The sequence below is a fragment of the Grus americana genome, chromosome 2 (genome assembly GCF_028858705.1).
Source record: "Grus americana isolate bGruAme1 chromosome 2, bGruAme1.mat, whole genome shotgun sequence".
Classification (NCBI taxonomy): Eukaryota; Metazoa; Chordata; class Aves; order Gruiformes; family Gruidae; genus Grus; species Grus americana.
The window spans coordinates 14,714,305-14,733,249 of NC_072853.1; the positions used below are offsets into that span (position 1 = coordinate 14,714,305).

General features: G+C 40.9%; 1 protein-coding gene across 4 annotated transcripts in view; it reads right to left on the reverse strand.

The window, feature by feature from the left end:
• COL14A1 (collagen type XIV alpha 1 chain) overlaps window positions 1-18,412 on the reverse strand; it is a 126,223-nt gene extending 107,811 nt beyond the window's left edge. For all 4 annotated transcript variants that reach the window (XR_008575809.1, XM_054816121.1, XM_054816120.1 and 1 more), the window contains exons 1-5: window positions 18,184-18,412; window positions 14,286-14,407; window positions 8,453-8,569; window positions 7,224-7,367; window positions 3,856-3,942 (exon numbers count right to left, since the gene is read on the reverse strand). Coding sequence is in view for 3 of the 4 variants with exons in the window: in XM_054816121.1 (XP_054672096.1) it covers window positions 3,856-3,942; window positions 7,224-7,367; window positions 8,453-8,569; window positions 14,286-14,373 (436 nt within the window). In the remaining variant the exon portion in view is untranslated. The remainder of the gene's footprint in view (window positions 1-3,855; window positions 3,943-7,223; window positions 7,368-8,452; window positions 8,570-14,285; window positions 14,408-18,183) is intronic.
• Window positions 18,413-18,945: the final 533 nt, after the last annotated feature.

An 18,945-nucleotide genomic window follows, 5' to 3' on the forward strand; every position in this document is an offset into this window, starting at 1 on the left:
CACAGAGAAATACGTTGCAGAGAAAGGATATAGTCACATATTTGCTACAGGATATAGTCAAAACACTGCGATTCTCCTCTCCCCAAAAGGATTTGATTAGAGAATCACTCCTAGAAGCTCTCTGAGAAACTGTAAAACATCTGAGAAGGCACAGAATGTATTAACCCCTGTCGCTGTACAGAAAGGAGCTTTGTACATGAGGGAGTTGGAGAAGTGCCAGGGTACAAGTACTCAAATATCAGTGCGTGCTGAAAGAAGCTGAGCCTGTGAGCTTTATCTCAACAGAAAGAGAAAAGGCTTCTGACCATTATTAATACAAGCGTGCACAGCAGTGATAAATCACTAAGCTGAAAACTGACACGTTCTGAAAAATATAGAAAGGAGATTCAAGACTTGAAATTGGTTGTGCAGAAGAACTAGAGAAGGCTTCTGGAAATCAAATATAAAGTGAACATTTGATGGATGAGTGCTAGACATTAAATCTGAACTAATTTAGCACCATGACATTACCTGGATATACACTGGAGGTTTGTTCGAGATAAGAGCAAGTACTTAGAGCAAGAAAGAAATGAATAAATCTTTTCAAACCACTTGAATGGGCAGGACACAATAGAGGGAAAATTTTATCTAGGTTACTGAAGCTGCTGGAAAAATTGCTAGCAAGCCACACAAGCCACTCACAGAGTTCCACAAAGACAGAGCAAAATCCAAATCCAATCTAATTAAAGGACAGAAGAAAAAGGTAGATTTGGGAGCTGAGAAGACATCCACACCTCCAAGCACTACCTAGAGCCTCAGAGAGTTGGTAATCAAATAACGGGCAGCACTGCAGAATCAGTCCTCCAAACCACAGATGAAAATAAGAGTGAGGAACTTTGAAAACATCTGGAATAATTAATATAGACATCCATCCTGTATTTCTTAGTGAAGAGCTGGTTTCTACAAGTAGAAGGGTTATGGTGAAATCTTTGTCCCACTGAAATTGAAAGTGAAATTTCTGGGGTTTATTATGTGACCCTGAAGAAGGTATATTAGCTAAGTATTTATAAACAACAAATTTCTATGGTTATGTGCCTTTTGTGCCTTTCAGAAAAATCAGGACACGAGTTACCATAAGGCACAACATGGACCTTCCATTATTGACAGAGCCCACATGCTTTTTCATACGCACTAAGTTTATTGATGTGCTTTAACATTTTTGTCCCAAAACATTGGTTTTGGATTTTCTGGCCCTCTAAATGCCAAATCTGTCCCAATATTCATATTGGAGAATTTTGCCAGACAATTCTCCATATACAGGAAAATGAATGATGACCTTTGCCTTTCTAAGGCTTGGAGAAACACTCTGGTTTCTTCTTATACAAACATCCTTCTGTAACAAGTGAGGCAGATGTTCACAGAAGGCACCTCCTTATATCAAAACTTAACTCTAATACTTGCAGAAATGGTGAAGTAGGTTTTTGCTAATCTTTCAGTCAAGACAAGAGCAGAAGCCACAACTACCAACAATACCAGTCTGGACAACGGCTGTTTTCAATTTGTTTTGTGGGCAAAGATTGCTCTTGTTTTCAGATAACATACTGTACTACCTAATAATTTATTTTGTACTGTTAAATCCTAAGGGCTTACCAACTTGATCAAGGATATAACACAGCCACAGAATGTATCGGGGTTGCTATTAAATCCATCAAATTTAGCCATATACTAAATTGTTATGAAACCAATTAACTGCTGGCCTGAATTCATTTGGTCATACTCAAATCATTTCCTGTCAAACATCTGCAGAGGATCAAGTTATTCTTCATGGTTTTGCCATAAAATTTTGCTCTTATTTCTTTAATCCATTTCTTTCACAGACTCTTCCTTTTTTTTTTAAAAAAAATCCCATTTCAATTTGAGGTGGAACGATCTTTATATGTCTTAAACTAGGAAAGTTTTGATACCATTACTCTTTGTGTATCAGTTCTGAATTCACTTCTATCCCAGCTACACATTTTTTGCTGATGCTGTTATTTCTGCACAACAGTTTTGTTTGGACTCTCACCCTACTCCCACTGAAGTCATTCAGTTGGAATCTCCATCACTTTGAATAATCATTATACTGCGGAATTGGAAGAAATATGCAATAGCTAGACAGTAGGAAAAAAGTCTATTACTTTATATTAAAATATAGCTGGGTTGGGAATAGGACTAAATAAAATCAAGAATTCATAAAAATCAGCATAACAGTTTTTTTCTTTTTGGTCAGTTTTGCTGATCAAGAAGTTTGTAAGTTTTGCCTTTCTTTCAAATAAAGACTCCAGTTTTCTAGTAAAACCTGCTACAGTAAGTGTAAGGCAATAGCTTTTCACAAGTGTCGGATGGAAGCGTATTTTGCCCTGATACAAACTGCCCCAATACAACTGATGAAGTTTAGACGAGTAAAAGGTTGTGTGGGGAGGAGGAAGACAATTGAGCTAAAGACTTCACAAGTAAGCAAGAATCCTAAAAAAGGGAGAGACTGCAGATTCAATCTCCTCTTGCCAACCGTATTTTTGCCCCCACTCCATGAAAAACCATAAATCCTCTCCCACAGTCTGGCAGACACTTTCTTCTGTCTGCATTTAATCAACATTTTCCTATTACAGGCCCAGTTTTCCCTCCTTCAACTTTTATCACTTGTCCTTCATTGAGAAAGCAAATCACATTTTCCTCCTTTAGTTCTCTCATTTCTTCCAACTCAGTCTTCCTCTAGACATGAAAGAAAGATCACCTATCTGCTACTCCATCATGCACTAGCAGGTATAACTTGCTTCTTTCAGTGTTGTAAACACTAGCTAACATTTTCCCCAGTGCACCCAATGTGATGAATTCACAGGTATTTTGGCTTGAGAAATCCTGTATGGAAACAAACTTGTATAGTGTTAATAAATACAACATGACACAAATATGTATGGTAAGAAGAACCCACTGAAGTGAGAAAAATTTGCATGGGCTTCAAGGAGCTTTGGGTGAGGTCTTTGATACTTGCATTAGTAGGAGACAGAGCTAAAACAGATGGGAGACATGGGATCCTTGAAACTGTCCAATTTATTCACATTGAGACTATTTAAGGTCATATCAAGCTATTCTCATCTGTGCTTGTTCTGTACATCATAAATAACCACTGAAGGGAATAATTACTGTTGGGGTTACTTCATAAAGAAGATGCTATTTGAATTCTAGAATAACAGGAAATAGAGTTATATATTAAGCTTGAAATAGATTTTACTGTCCATATTAGACGAGCTTCTCATGACAAGCAATATCACATTTCACCAGAAGGTTGGCTCCTTGCAACTGGACAAAATGAACTCCTTTTTCTCCCCTCAAAATATTTCAAATGTTTTCATATATATGACCTACATTAGGACAGAGTTATCTAGTTATTATGTGCCTAATTATACAATAATACTAATTTGACCTTAGGTGAGAATTAATTCTGCACATCTGTCTTGCAGCCAAGATGATATGAAATTATTATTATTATGTATACACACACACACACTTCTTTCACTACTCAGAGTGCACCCATTGGGGAAGTACAGGCAACACGTTTTTTCAATGCAGGTTCAAAGACTGCTTTTATGCTATTTGTGGTGGTATTTAGCACTTACTGTAAAAGCGGTAAAGCAAAACTTAGAACTAAAAGCAATACCTCTGTTGCAGCAACTCTCCAATATTCTGAAAATACTGTTTTTTTCCTTTCTGTTTAACTTAACCCTGGGAACTAGATTTAAAGTACTGACTTAAAGAAAATCTATACAATGGCCAAGTTAAATAGAAAAGTTGATTAGTTTCAGAGTATCACACAAGTTGTACGTGTTATGATCTGACCTTCTGGAGCTGGTTTACTCGCATTTGTTTTTTCTGGATCTTTCACCTTGGATTTACTTGTTTCTTTTCTTCTCTCTATATCTTTAACTGAAAAGTAAAGGGGGAAAAATAATCAATCAAACTAGAAACAGTGCAGTCAGAAACATGTAATTTTCTTCTTCCACATAAAGAAGTCGCATGCAATGTCTTGTGATATGCTTAGGTAACAAGTGATTGTTACTGGGTTTTCCCTCCCTCCCTTTGGGTTTATTCTTTTGATGAATCTTTCCCCATCCTATCATCATTAAAGTGCTCAAAGTGACTCTCCTCACACAGGACAGTCCAATACAGTGACATAAGCACCTAAGCCCACGCTGACAAGATCCAGCACTGGAAATATAGTCCAGAAAATTGGCAAAGCTAGCTGGGTAAAGTCCAGTACTGCAGAGCTCCACTCCAAGTCATTCAACACAAAAGCACATAAGCCAGCTGTTACATTATCCTCTTTAAAGAATCAGCTTAGATCCCATGCCCAAATTTGTGTTCAGGGCACCAAATACTCCCATGAGAGCAAAGTTGCTCCAAAGCTCAGACTTCAACAGTTTCCTGTCTCACAAGTGGGTGGGATACCTCCCTTATTATGTCCCAAATCTCTCATAACAGCCAAGCAGAACCCAGCTTGATCAGCAATTCCTAATATTACATTAGTAGCCAGTATCACTCTAATCATAGTCTGAAAGATTCCAGCAAAATCACCGCTAGTGTCACATATTAGGAAAAAAAAAAAAACAAAAAACCAAAACACCAAAACAAAAAACCAACCCCAAAACACATCACCTTTCAGAATTTCCTTAGAATATTAATTGGTGTCAACACCTCAGCTTTCTACAATGGTCAGGAACAGCTTAAAAGAATGACACAGAGAATATCTTTCATAGAAAATAAAATTCTACTCTAATTAAAATCTTTAGTTTATGTAGAGCTGGATCATGACTGAAATTCATCCAAGCAGGCACTAAGTCTTAGCCAAGTTCAGAGTCTCTCTGTGCTAGATCACTGAAAAAACAGTGAGAGGGTGAAAGAAGGTTATCTGTCTCTTCAAACATGATATAAAATAGAAAATACAAGTAATTCTGTTTTACAGAAGTGGACCAAAGTCAAATGGATTTTGCTAATTTACCCAACAGTATATGGAATATCTGAAACAGCCAAGAGTGCTCGAAGTTCCAATCCAAAACATAATCATAAGACCATCCTAAGGTCTTAGGAAGATAACAAGCCATTGTCAAACATATGAGCATGACCTTCTCAGCGTGATAACCCTCTACAGAACCTACAGCCCTTCCACTCCAGGTGCGCACTCCTGGTGAAAATATAACTGAAGTTTTGACTCCTCTCCTTATTAACACAGCATGTGTACCCATACATCACCTCTACCTTTAGTGAACAGTTGTGAAACTGATTCAGAAGCAAATTCAGGTCCACAAGCTTGCTGAGGTAGATCGTGGTTATTAGCTGGGTTACAGTTAAAGCCACCATAACGCCAGGTCTTACTCAGAAGTCTGGCTTTAATCCTTACCTAAACAAGTCTCCAACTAAAATAAAAGAGGTGAAATTACCAGAATAATACTAGTCAAAGAGGATGCCATTGCTTAGCCTTCTAAGAGCATTCCTTTGAGAAAAGTCTAAGAGCAAGCTAAGGAGCTGCTTGATGGCCTCCTCTAATGGTAGTGCTGTTCAGAGCAAGTCTCCAGAGAAACAGTACAAAAGTCTGTAAATGCTCACAGGAGACAAGTTGGTCATATCATGACAAAGATTTCTGGATTTGAAAAAGCCATTTCTAACTGTCAAAATTCTAACCACTTAGGAAGAACAGACAAGATGACACCAGTTTTACTCACAAATTTACACAGATAAAAGACTTCTCTAGTGCATGTTTTTACAGCTGCATTTTAAAAGGAAAAAATTCCCTAGTGGTCTTTGTTAATTACATACTATGTACAACAACTTACAAGCAGCACTAGAATAAGAAAGTATACCTGGCTATATAAAGAGGAATACTCTTTTAACAATAACATTTTATTGTAGGCTTGAGATTTCTTTGCACATCAGCTACAACTCAGCAGCATTAAAAACATACTTCCAATGCACTAAACCAGAGGATATTCTCAAGCTTTGTATATGTCCTTTTTTCATCTCAAGAATTACTGACCACTTGTCAGAGAAGGAGGAAAAAAACATACAGAATATATGATACATGAATACAGGATAGCAAAATAAAAAAAAGATGGATTTGTATACATGCTGTATCTGGTTTTACTCATGCAAGGTATCATATTGTACTTAATGAGGCTGGAGTTTCATGTGACTACATGTTTTCACCTGCAGCAAAGAAAGAGTATACTAAATGGAATATAACCCCCAAAAATCAAGTTGCTGGCTCTGCTTTTCCTGAAGAATAGAGGTAGTTTGAAAACTAGCCACACCTAATATTATAGCAGTTAGTGTAGCTTCCTGTGGGCTGCTCTTTAATGCTAAAGTAATCTGTGGTTTTGTGGGTTTCCTAACCAGGATAGAACTTAAAGTAGTAAATACACAGTTGCAGTGATGAAAAGGTAGAAAGACTTTGACACACACCACATCAAGCAGTCAGCATATTTTATCTTGTGCTGGTTCTAAGAGAAAGGTGGTTTAGCAATGACGGTGAGAAATATTCAGTATCGAGGGAATTCAGTAGGCTTTCAACTGTACTCCCAGACTGTCACATTTCTGTCTTTATCAACCAAATCTTCACTGATCATTTTTAACTGAACTGTTTAAAATGCAGATCAGGACAAATCAGCTACAACATATATATCACTATGACATAGACATTAAAAGGCTGTATAGGTCAGATAAAAAGGTCTTAAGCATAATTTGTAAATATATTTGACAGCTGAAGACCAGTAAGAATTTAGCCTTTCATGGTATCATTGAACTAGCAACTAGTTGCCAGTTGGCACGGCTATAAGAATGTTTTAATAAAAAGTCGGACGAAGGGAAGGAAATGTTTAAATATCAGAATATAGCACTTCCTCTCTTGTTTCTGTTCATTGAAGATTCTCTTCCACAACATACTGGCTAATTTCATAATGGCATGGTGAAGAAAGGGATTCCAAACCAATGGAAACAAAGAGCTCAAAGCAACAATCTCCTGTGCAAGAGCCACTGGCTCAATTCAGGCCTCCAGCTGTGTACGTACCAGTTAAAATCTGTGGCTCTGATTAGCCTTTCACCATAGAAGACACTGCTTTTCCATTGTCCCCCTTTGCCTGAGACTTTGTTGCAATTTTGTAAGTTACATTAAACATCAGATAAATTCTGCATGTCGGGCATAAAAAGACACATACTTCTGAACTGGCCTTGTGCTGGCTTACTCTCCTTGTCTTCACTGAATGCAATGATCTGAAGGGCATAGTTCTGATCTGGAATAAGACCTTGAATAATTGCTTTGGTTGCAGTGTTTTGAAGAATTAATTGATTGGTTTTTCCACCTATAAGAGAAAAGACAAAATAACCCACAAATACATAACTTTGTTTGCTTTTCTTATAGCACAGTAAATGTTATGACTTAAAACTACCTCAATGACCCAAGTGTTCCCACTTTTGGAACTATCCATACAGCCAGGCCAGAGGGCATCCCAGAAAAGCAAGAAGTCAGGCAGCCTGACCAAAGACACAGATTAGTTTTCTTGGATAGAAACACAACAGATCAATCATTCAGCCTTTGTGTCTGGGCCTCATGGAATAGCCACGGTGCCCAGCAAAACTATTAATTCAGAAAGAAGCATCTGACAAAAAGCTGTTAAGTTTGGTAACATCATACCCACAGGCTTTCACACTGCTCTGTGACTGGCTGCCAGTTCTGATCCCATCAAACCCACATCATCTCTGAACACCCTCTTTGCCCACTTTCTTTGGGAAAGGAAATTCTCATGTATAAATACAAATATTAAACAGTTCTATGTATACGTACACATACATCTAAAGATTGTATACAAATATGCATTTTAGCTGTATGTTAAAAGTGTATCTCGATCGAAATTTAAATATGTACAGAAGTAGTACCTCTACACAGGTAGCCTGATATAGCCACTTCGTTGCCTATCTTCACACTTCAGGCTTTCATTCAAAAAAATTTTTAAAACTAGTTTGTTTGGGATTTTTTCAAGTTTGGTCTAAAATCTTTTTAGTTTTTGCTGGGGAGCTCACTACAGGAGAAGGCCCAGGGAGATCCACCTCCAATCTTTGACTGAAATGGGCTCTCCCTTGAACACTTCCTAGGCTTCCCCACATCCCACTGGAAGAAAGGTAAAAGCAGATGATCAGTGACAATTCCCAATGACTACATATGAAGCGTAACTAGCATCCACGTGTTTCTACCTTAAGCATTCGATTCCCATATTCTATGCCTATGACCACCCTCTATTGACCACCATTTGCTGTGGATAACTCAGTTATCCACAGCCTGCTCACAGGTCCTTAGTCCTGAAGGACAACACTAGCCTCTGAGAAGCTGTTCAGCCTTAGGAAGGCAGTCCTTTCACCTTGAAAGAGAACATACAGAGTTTTGTTTTACCTGAACTTGGAGTGACAAGAAGCTTATATCCAGTGATTTGCCCCTTGGGGGCTTTCCAAGAGATCTGTACACTGTCAGGACTGACTACATTATATCTTAGTCTTGTTGGCGGGGACACTGCAAGTTGGGAAAGAAAACAACATTTTAAATTCAAATAAAAAGCAAGCACCGATTTTAAACAAACACAAAAATAAACACATATAGGAAGACGACACAAAATTTTACTGATAAAGGATGCAAGTTATTCAAAATGTCACATACATCAGTTTATTAGTTTGTAAAATGACATCCCCAGGTGCACTACTTCCCTCAGACATACTTTTTATTTAACTCTTTATAAAAACAAACTAACAACCTAACAGCAGAGGACAGAAGGACAAACAGTGTTAGATGTTAAGACTCTAGTTTAGCAGGCAAAGCTGGTAATAAAAATGCTCTTTGTTAATATATGGGAATTAAAATTGCTCTCCTTGCTTACACTGACAATATGCATTACCTAGCCTCCTTTACTTCACGTTACCGTGGGTGTTTCCCCACATTTAAGATCACTCAGGGCCAAATTTTCAAAGCCTTGAGAAGACACAATAACCAAGAGGAAAGATAGGCATGCACAAGGCAAAGGGAACATCAGCTGCCCAATTTGCAAACCTGGCCTAGGCAGCACACAGACTTGCCCAGCTGCAAGCACTGCTTCAGTCTCATCAAGACTAGCAGGCATGCACAAGCTAGTCAGGATTTAGACAGGGGCAATCTGGCTGGTAAGCAAATCTGGCTTCTAGTTGTGTTGTGCCATCACCTAGGTTTCAAATAGCAGCAGCAGGTGAAATGAATAAAAGCGTGACATGATTGAGAAAGAGGTGATACTTCAGTGAAGCAAAACACAGAGGAACAAATGGAAAATCTACTCTATGTTGTTACTGCAGTATTAGCAACTTGGTGTCTATACACACAAACTAGTTTTTCACAGCTTTGCATCTCTCTGCTCAGGCAAGCTCTGCTGATGCTGGACAACACCCTGAATAGCATTTCTGCTCTGCTTCAGGGAGCCACATCCCTCCTTTACAGCAAACAACTGAAGCAGAGCTGCTAGTTGTGCAGCCTGTGGTACCCCAGGCTGTCAATAAGGGGAAACCTTCATACATTTGAATAGGGTTTGGCTCACAGAACTAACTCATCTAAAGGGAACAGCAGCCAGGGAAGCTACCCAGAGGCTGAACAACAGAAAGGGCTAGGAAAACTTAAACTCTTCCACCAGCCTTACCCTTCCTCTTCTCACTACCTCCGCAGCTCCCTGAACTTTCTCTTTGTTATCCAAACCCTTGGTGTCTCTGCCACTACCACCCTTAAGGTTTCTGATAGTAAGTGTAAGAAATAAGGGAAATTATCTGAAGGGGGTTAGTGGCAATTTCTTTTCCCTAGGGTCCAAGATAGCTCTTAATTGACTAGGCTCATGCCCACAGTTTGTTGGTCCACTAGATATAATAAACCAACCATTCTCATGATATTTCTAAGATTTCGGTATTACAGCATACGGAGCATCTGAGTCAACAGGCAGAACGTGCTAGCCAACAGTCTCTGGCCTCTCCATTTGACCTGCTACAGTGAATGCAGCTCTGGCACCAGCAGCAGCCAAAGACCTGTCCTGAACTGATTACTTTTTCCTACGTGCTTCTTTTTCCAACAGCTTGGGGGAAAAAAGAAGGAGGAAAGAAGCAGGCTGTAGTTTTTTGAGATTTGGGGTAGTATTTTTGTCATGTCATCTACCATTAAAAACATTTTGGGTCTTAGAAGTAGAAATCTGGAGGTTTAATACAAGAGATATATTCCCTTGCATCCAGCCTCTCAATCCATAAGGGACAGTTTCGCCAGACCAAAGGCAAGTTGTGCAGTTCTCTGCCTTGAGGGACTTAACACCAGAAGACAAAAAAGAGAGTACATAAGCACCAAGAACAGCTTAGTAACACCTCCACATTCTCCAAGACTTCAGAGAACAAGCTCAAGAAGAGACGCAAGGGGACAGAAACAGCAGGGAGCACACCAATTCTGCACACTCAAAAGTGTTCAGATTCGCAGCACTGGGCTTACACCCAAACAGTGCACTTCCCCAGTTGCTAGGCACAATCTTGTCAGACCTCATCTTCAGACTGCCTGTCACCTCCCTCAAGTTTAGAGAAAGAGAAGCTGCAAGCAAGAGTGCATGAAGGCATCACCGCAAATACAAAATCAGTTCTTTGAAAATTTGGCCCTCATATTGCAAAATGTTTTGCTGGGCAGGTTTCTGCAAGAACATTCAGCATGCTATAATTGTAATAAAATGACAGAGACTATGGCAAAAAGTTTTGAAAGCCAAGCAGACTGTATTTATGGATTACAGCTTTTAATTCATTCTCAAGACTCATTCTGTCTTGGAGCTATACATAAATCACAATGAATTGGGGCTGAACGAACCAAGAGTGACAAATCATACCTAGAAGTTTGCAAAATAGCAATCCCTTCTATTATTTATTTCATCAAAGGAATAGCAAATAAACTTTTGAACATTGACAGTATGCAAGTGTAAAAATGCTGCATTTGATCAGGATTAAGTGGTAAATTTGTATGGGGATTAAGAGGCAGAGCAGAGAGCAACAAAGTAACACCAAGGACTAACAAAAAAATCTTGTCTTAGATTCTCAGAGTTCCTTTTCTCTGCCATCTTCTCCTTTCCATTCCATCCTATTTTCAACTTAACAGTTTATGAAAGCACCATCTAACAAAGAAGCATAGTTCTGGCCTAATTGCTATTAGCCATCACCAAATCAGGTAAATTTTGGGAGCCCCTAAAAAACAATCACAGATTTTACAAGCAAAGAAGGACACAATCACCAAAAGTTTTTCTGTTTACTACAGAGTTACAATGTGAAAGACTAGAAAAGTTGTGCCAGAATAGTCTTTACATAACTGGTCAATGTTCACTGGGTACTTTTTGTATCAAAGATGGCAGCGCAGGGGAATGGACGTTCCCACGCAGCAATTAGCCATAAGGAAGAAAAGAATTATTCACCAGACAGATACTCAACTGTTTCTTAGTTGTGCAAAGACTAATGTTCTGGCATAGAAAAGTACATATAGCTAAGGAAGTTAAAAATCTAACACTTGAACAGACAACAAAATATTGATGGGAATTACTACACATTCACCAACCTGAAGAGGATATCTTTATTTCTTTGGACCTTTATTGTCTGTGGAACAAAATCTCACTTCTTGCAGAAAGGGAAAAAAATTAATCCAAGCTGAGTCAGTTAACTGATAAAAATCAGTAGCTAGAGCTTGTTAAGTGGTTTTACAGGAATGCACAAGTGAATGGCCGTCAGCAACATTAGAGCAGTCACCCAAAAGAAAACTACAGACAGGTTCAAGGCTTTGGTTTATGCCACCAGATAAATTAGCACTGCAAATACATGAGTCTTATGGACAACTAGGGAAAGATTGTTTTGAACTATTCATGGTCTTAATAGAAAGGAAAAATACCATAAATTGCACATGTGTAGCTCTCCAAGACATCCAGTACTCTAAGACTGGATACTAACTAAACTTTGTAGCTTCAAATTTACTTTTGTCATAAGAATTGAACAAGTTAATATGCACTGCAATTACATTAGTAACATATGGAAATTATTGCTACACAAAGAAAAGTTTCCATCTTTAAATACAGAAGGAAAATTCTTAAAGCAAGATACTTTATGAATAAATGGAAAATTCTAAAGTATTTTTCTTGCCCAACACTATTTTTGTGTACCATACAAGAACATAAGTAGAACATAAGAACAAAAGCTAGATTTTTTTTTTTTGTTACTGTTCTTTAAGTGACATTATGCTGAATAAGGAAGAAACAGCAGCAATGAAAGAATAATTGTTGTTGAGTAAAAACTGAATGGCACTTTGTGGTTTATAAGGCGTTCAGGCAATAAGTGAGAGAAAACCATGCAGCTCAACGCAGATAATTCCTTGGTTGGAGGAATAAGTTGTAGCTTCAGGCATGTTGACTTCAGTCTCCCAAACATTCTCCTTTCCAAGAAGTCACATTACACACCTTTACCTGAGCATCTTTGCCAAAGGAAGGAAACACAAGCTGGAACTAATATCAGCTCTTCCTACATGTTGGCAGAGTGTACAATTTCTTAAAACGGACAAACATACTGTTAGTGCTATATTAAATTGCAAATAGCCTGCTGCATGAAGAGTTTACTGCAAGGGGTGGCAACCTTGAGAAAAGAAAGGATTTGAGACACATTTTATTACTTTAAGTGTAGCAAGAGGTATTTTTATTCTGCGAACACGGAATAGAGACTTCGTATCACCTCATTCAATAACATAACAGTCATTTTGGGCCAAGGCAATAGTCCACTTAGCTTAGTATCACACTGCTGACGGCATTCAGCAGCTGATGCTTGCTGAAAGAGTGTAAGAACAAGGGAAGTATTGTTCCTTATTCATCAAGTACATCGACTCTAGCTTCTGCTAGTGTGATGACTGTGGAAAAAATTCTCTCTGACCTTCATTTCATTGTATTAATAGTTTGAGAGTTTTCTCCCTTACATACGCCCAAATAAATCAAAGTTGAAAAACACAAAACGAAAAAAAAAAGAAAAAGGAAAAGGCGGGGAAGAGTATGGTTTCCAAGCTCAAGGAATTTTGCAAAACTTTCTGGAGATGGATCTCAATCCCTAATCCTGTTTTGCAAATCTTAACCATATGCATTAGGACTGAAATACATAGAGAAAGGACTAACCATATGCTTTGCTTTATTGGCTCATTAAGTCACAAACATTCTGGACCTCATTTCTGACCAGAATTGATGTGTTGAACATTGGGAACATGTATTTCTTCATTCACCTCACATCGCCCACATTAAATATTACTGCTTACATGTGTCCCTAAGTTCTGGAAGAGGCTTGTAAAACACTCACAGATTCCCAAACATCCAAGACAGTATGCTTCCCCAGCACTTGAGTGCCACGCAGACTGGACAGCGCTGCTACTTGCGTTTACCAGAACTTGGAAAGCCTCAGGTTGCCACTAGTCTCTGAATGTGCTCATGAATAATGCATCATACAAGATGCTTTAGAAGAGCCCCAGGATCAAATTCTGCTCCCAGTTATGCCTATGCAGTCTCATATCAAAGGGATTACATAAATATAAAAGTTGAGAGAAACATCTTTCTTTAGAAATCATAAAAACTCGTTGGCATTCTTCATTCTTCCTCCCTTCTTCCCCAAGTGATAGGATTTCTCTAGAAGTCAAACCACTGTCAATACGATCCAACAAGAACTTAAGCCTAACAATCTCAGCAGTGTCTTAATACCCACAAAGGGGATTTAAAAAAAAAAAGCTGCAGAAGTAGTCTGTGACATTTAACAGTCCTGTGCAATACTGTATGATGTGTTACAATAGCTACTGTTCCAACAAAGAAAAATATATATTCCATACAAGCTTAGTACCATACCTGGTCCTTCAAGCTTACTTGATTCTGTAGAGGACAGTCACAGCAATTTCTAATCAGTACTTTCATATAAATAAGAGTAAAAAAAAAATAATAAATTGTTCCCTATAACTCATTTTGAGACACCTGAATTTGCAAAAAGATTCATGCTATTTGAGATACTAGGTTCAAAGCGCACACATGAACACATAGTTCTACTCCACCCCTGAGATCAGTAGCAAAACTCCTGCTTCATTTCAGTAGTGCTGGATCCACATCCTATTAAGACGGAAGTAACACTTGCATTTGGAATAAGAAAGTCTATTTCTGCACATCAGAGTGAAAAGCTCCATCATCTTATTTATGACTTACCTTGGCCCTGGGCATCACTGATGAAGAAAGCTGTGACAGCTAAAAAAGCCAAGAAGAAACAGCTCCGTATCTCATACCGACAAAGCATCTTCTTCTCCTCAATACACACAGTATCAGCAGGTCTGAAAACACATAGAACAAAAAGACTTATTAAACCTGCAAAGATAAGGCATCCACATTAATGAAAAGTGTGGGCAAAATCTTGATTCCATTAAAAAAATAAAAATAGAAATTTGCCATAGACATCAGTGGAGCCAAGATTTCATCCTGACAGCAGTTTTATAACCAAAGCATATTTTACATGAAAGCGACAAAGAACCCCATTTGGGCCACTCAACAGTTCTGAAAATTCAGCCCATGTAAAGAGAAAACTGATATCCTTTGCTAAATATACATGAGTATTGGAAGTAGAGCTTGCTGTGCATAACAAGGTAAAATGGGTATCCCTATACATTTCAGCACTGCAAGCACCTTAGCAAGATACCTGTGGTAGAGAACTCTGAAACTCTCGATAACAAAGACTAAAACTAGAAGCCATCCAGAATGGGATGTTAAATTATGTATCTCAGGATTCTGTAATTAAAAAAAAAATAAATAAATCAGAACTGCCCTGCAAGCCTACCGTAAGGTAGAAAATGCACATACTCAATAACCCCAATGAAATAATCATTGATCAGTTCAACTGAGCAATTTTGCATATCAGTTGTCAAAACAAGGTAGAACTTTGTTCTGAGGAAATCCAAGTCCTCCTCTCATTGTCCTCTACAGCCTACTCTACTTTTCCTATCTTATTCAACTTATTCTGTGCTCTCTGTTGTACTACCTGGCACTTACAGCTCAGAAGGCATGCAGGGTATCAGCTGAGTAAGCATTAATTCTATTTGTAGGTAATACCATGGAGTAATATTTACTCTAACTTAATCAGCTAGAAACATCGACACTTTAGAGTGCAGCACTATATGAACACTCAAGGTAGTCCTAGGTGAACTAGTTGGGTTACAGGAAGCAATTCTGGTGCCAATGAACAAGTTCCAGAAGGGGCAATTTATCTGTCCACAGAAGCTAGGTTAACAGCAGTACAAATGTCATTATCTGAACTTGGCCTTTAACACTTTCCAGTACAGTTAGTCAACATATATAGAAGCACCCCTCAAGATACATCAATATGTTCATAACATCGTGCTTAGAAATGTTCATCTATCACTCAACTTTACTGCACTAGTTTTAGTTGATTTTTCTGGGCCAGGAAGAATTTTTGCTGCCCTCTCCTGTTAGTATTTTACAAGATAATTAAATTAAGATAATTAATAGTAGATTTCTTGCTGTCAACAAAGAGTCGGCATTTGAATTCACTTTGGTAAATTTTGGTTTATGTATTTGTGTGTTGCAAGCCCCTCCCATTTACCTCCTGTAACATTTTCTCTAATATCCCCAAATACCATCATTGAATTTGCCTTCCATGTTTTCATTGTCTTCTGAGGAAGGCACAAAGCAAGCGGTTCAACCACTATCTAATATAAAAGGCAGACTGAAGTACCTCAACCATTATTAAATAAATAAGAGGATAAGACCTACATCTCCTTTTCTCCAAGTATTTACAATTTACCATATTTATCCCAAGATTTGGTAGGTCTACTGTTGCAAATCCCAGTCATGAATGCTTGATATGCCACCTAGAAACATACAAGGGGCTTAATCATTGTGAATTCCACCCTCATAGGAGGTTATCTAAGTTTGAGCCAAATTATCAACAAATTTCACACTACTTTATATATATATATATTTTGACTCAATCTCTTACAGTATAAGCCTCTCAAGACAAAGCCAAATAGCTCAATCCAATAACAAAGATGTGCACCAGAAACTTAGGTGTTGCTATGCCCAGTTCTTAGGACACATCCTCCAGATGGATTCAGAAACCTGAGCAAAGTGCCCAGGCTTCTTACTACATGAACACAGTCAGACACCCAAGGACTGGATCTAGACTAGCCAGCACAGTCAGCAGACAGTTGCCTAGTGACAGGCAACAGGAAAAACTGACAGTTAAAACTTAAACAGTCTGAAATACACCCCTTGCGTATCTCACATTGGGTATCGAGGCTTCTCTCCTCACTCAGGAATACAACCTGGAGCAAGTAAATGTAGACTCTTCGAAGAACAGCACACAACTCATTCTTCAATGCAGTCACCACCACCGTTGTGTGGATTTCTTTCCATGTAATAACCCAGACATTAAAATACTCACAGTGGTGGTTCAATACCCCATCTGCTAGATTTGATATGAACCCTCCTCCCAAATAAGGGCTATAAATACTGACAGGTAATCCCATGTGGAAACACTCTCACTGCTGCTTTTAGAGAAAAAGCATCCTGCAAAGAAGTAAGATTTATTGGGATATATACAACTGCTGCTGGATAAACTAGGCACAAATTCACCTCTGCAATGACCCACACTTCCAAGATTCACTTAACTAGGAAAGGCAACCACCAGTCTGCAGCCACCTTGTGGCTGACATCATCTGAGAATAAAAATAAATATCCTGTTCCGCCTGCTTTTTATATATTTCACCTTTTAGTAACTATTTGGTAAAGCAGTTACCTGACAGAGTAGCCCTGACAGCCGAGACCAAAGCCCCCAGCCCAAGAGCCCTGCCCGTGAGGTAAGCCCCACTCCCCATGCACTCACAGCTCTTCTCCCAGGTGGGCTCCAGGCCGACCACCAGCCTGCAACGTCTGCACAGGCACCAGAGCACCTTCTCCTGAGATAACAGCCTGCCTTGGAGACCTCCCAGCCCAGGAGAAATGTGACATAGATCTTCATGCTCCGTACCACCCTGGCTGTGGAAGCGCACCCAGCCCTGGCAAGGAGGCAGAGCCGCCTCAGCACTGCCATGGCACCCCTCCCCAAGGCAGGCAGGTTAACGTTGCTCTCCTGGACAGGAACCCAGGGGTTAATTCTCCTATCTCGGTGGCTCTTTATAGAGTAGTGACCCTGCGTCCGCCCGCTGCCTGGGAACAGGCACGAGTTTCTCGAGTCGACGTCCCGTTGGGCGAAAGTAAGAGTGCGACCTGCCCCGGCACCGCAGCGACCTCGAGGGAGCCGCCGGGCCCGCCGCCATGGCCGCCGCCCCCATACGGGAAGGGCGGGAAGGCGGTGGAGGGGGCCGGCGGCGAGGCGGGGACGCCGTCCCGGCTCTTGCAGACCCGCCGGCGGTGCCACGACCAGGCGGGCGCTTTTCGTTCGCGCCTCCAGAGCCCCGCGACACGGCTCCAGCCTAGCCTGAGGGGCCGCGCCTGACCTCCCAGCACCCCGGCTGCTCTTCGGGGCGTTCCCCGACACCAGCACCCCCGAGCCTCCCGTTTGAAAGCGAGTTCCCCTCCATGTTAAGAAAAGGACAGCAAAGGAGTTCGTTGCCTCCGCCGAGCTGAGGCGAAGGACGGGCCCCATGAGACGCAGGGGCCGCCCGCCGGGAACCCCCCGTCGGCAGCAGCCTGCCGCAGCGGGGGCGGGCTCGCCTGCCCGGGCAGCCACCCGCTAAAATAACACCCTGCAGGCGCCGGGCGTGAGGAGCCGGGGCGAAGCAATCTGCCTCGACGCGCCGCGGAAAGGAGGATGATGCACCCGCGGGGGGACGCGGGCAGCAACCAGACCCTCCGTTTTAAAGTGTGACTGGTTAATTTTTAATTATCATGATTTTTAAAAGTAAGGCTTTGGCAGGACTTTCTAAGGGGCTCCCCGCCCCAAGCTCGCCACTTTCCACCCCTCCATCTCCTCCTCCCGCACCCAACTCTCTCTCCGGGGCTCCGCTCCGGCCGCCGCGGGGGTGACCGGGCAGGTGAGTGGGAAGCGCTGCCGCTCCTGACCCCCCGCCCCAGCCCTCGAGGAACTCACACCGACCTGTGCGGGCATCAGCGGGGGAGCAGCCGGTGGGGGTGCGGCCGCTCGTTTTCACGCGAGGCTGTGGGTGTTGAGGCGGCTGCGGGAGAACCGCTTCCCTCCCCTCTGGCCGCTCTTCCCCTCGCTGCGCCGCATCTGATAAGGCAAAAGGATAGAGAAAGGAGGCGGGCAATTATAGAGCAGAAGGTGGAAAGAAGGGGGGGAAAAAAAGAGGCATGAGCGATGCCTGAGATCCAGCCCTCCGAGCCTGAGCCCCGCGGCGGGGGCGCGGCCAGGTGCGCGGGGAGGCAGGGCCGGGGCGGGCTCGGGGTGGCGGGGGACTGCGGGCAGCCTTACATCCGCAGGTGATGTGCTCCGCGGTGTCCTCTTTCTTCTGGTTTTGCTACCTTTTAACTCATTTTTCTCTCCCCGAAGTTACTCGTTCACTTCGTTTTAAATGATTTAAAAGGAGGTTGCTCTGCAGTATGGCTTGGAATGCAAGTATCCCCCAGTGCTGGGTATTGGGATGTTAGATTAATGATTCATCAGGGAAATATTTATATTAAAGTGTTCCAGTACTTGTCTGGCTTAGTATAACCCGGGATTAAATGTGTCGTAGTACCTATACACATTTTTGCCTTATGCTTGGACACCGCAATGGGCAAGTGGAATTGCAGAATCTATATTCATAGAGAAATATGAGTTACCCTACGCTATATCCTGCTGAATTTACAATTAAGGTGACTACTCACAAAGTTTGTAAATCTCAAGAATTTAAAAGGT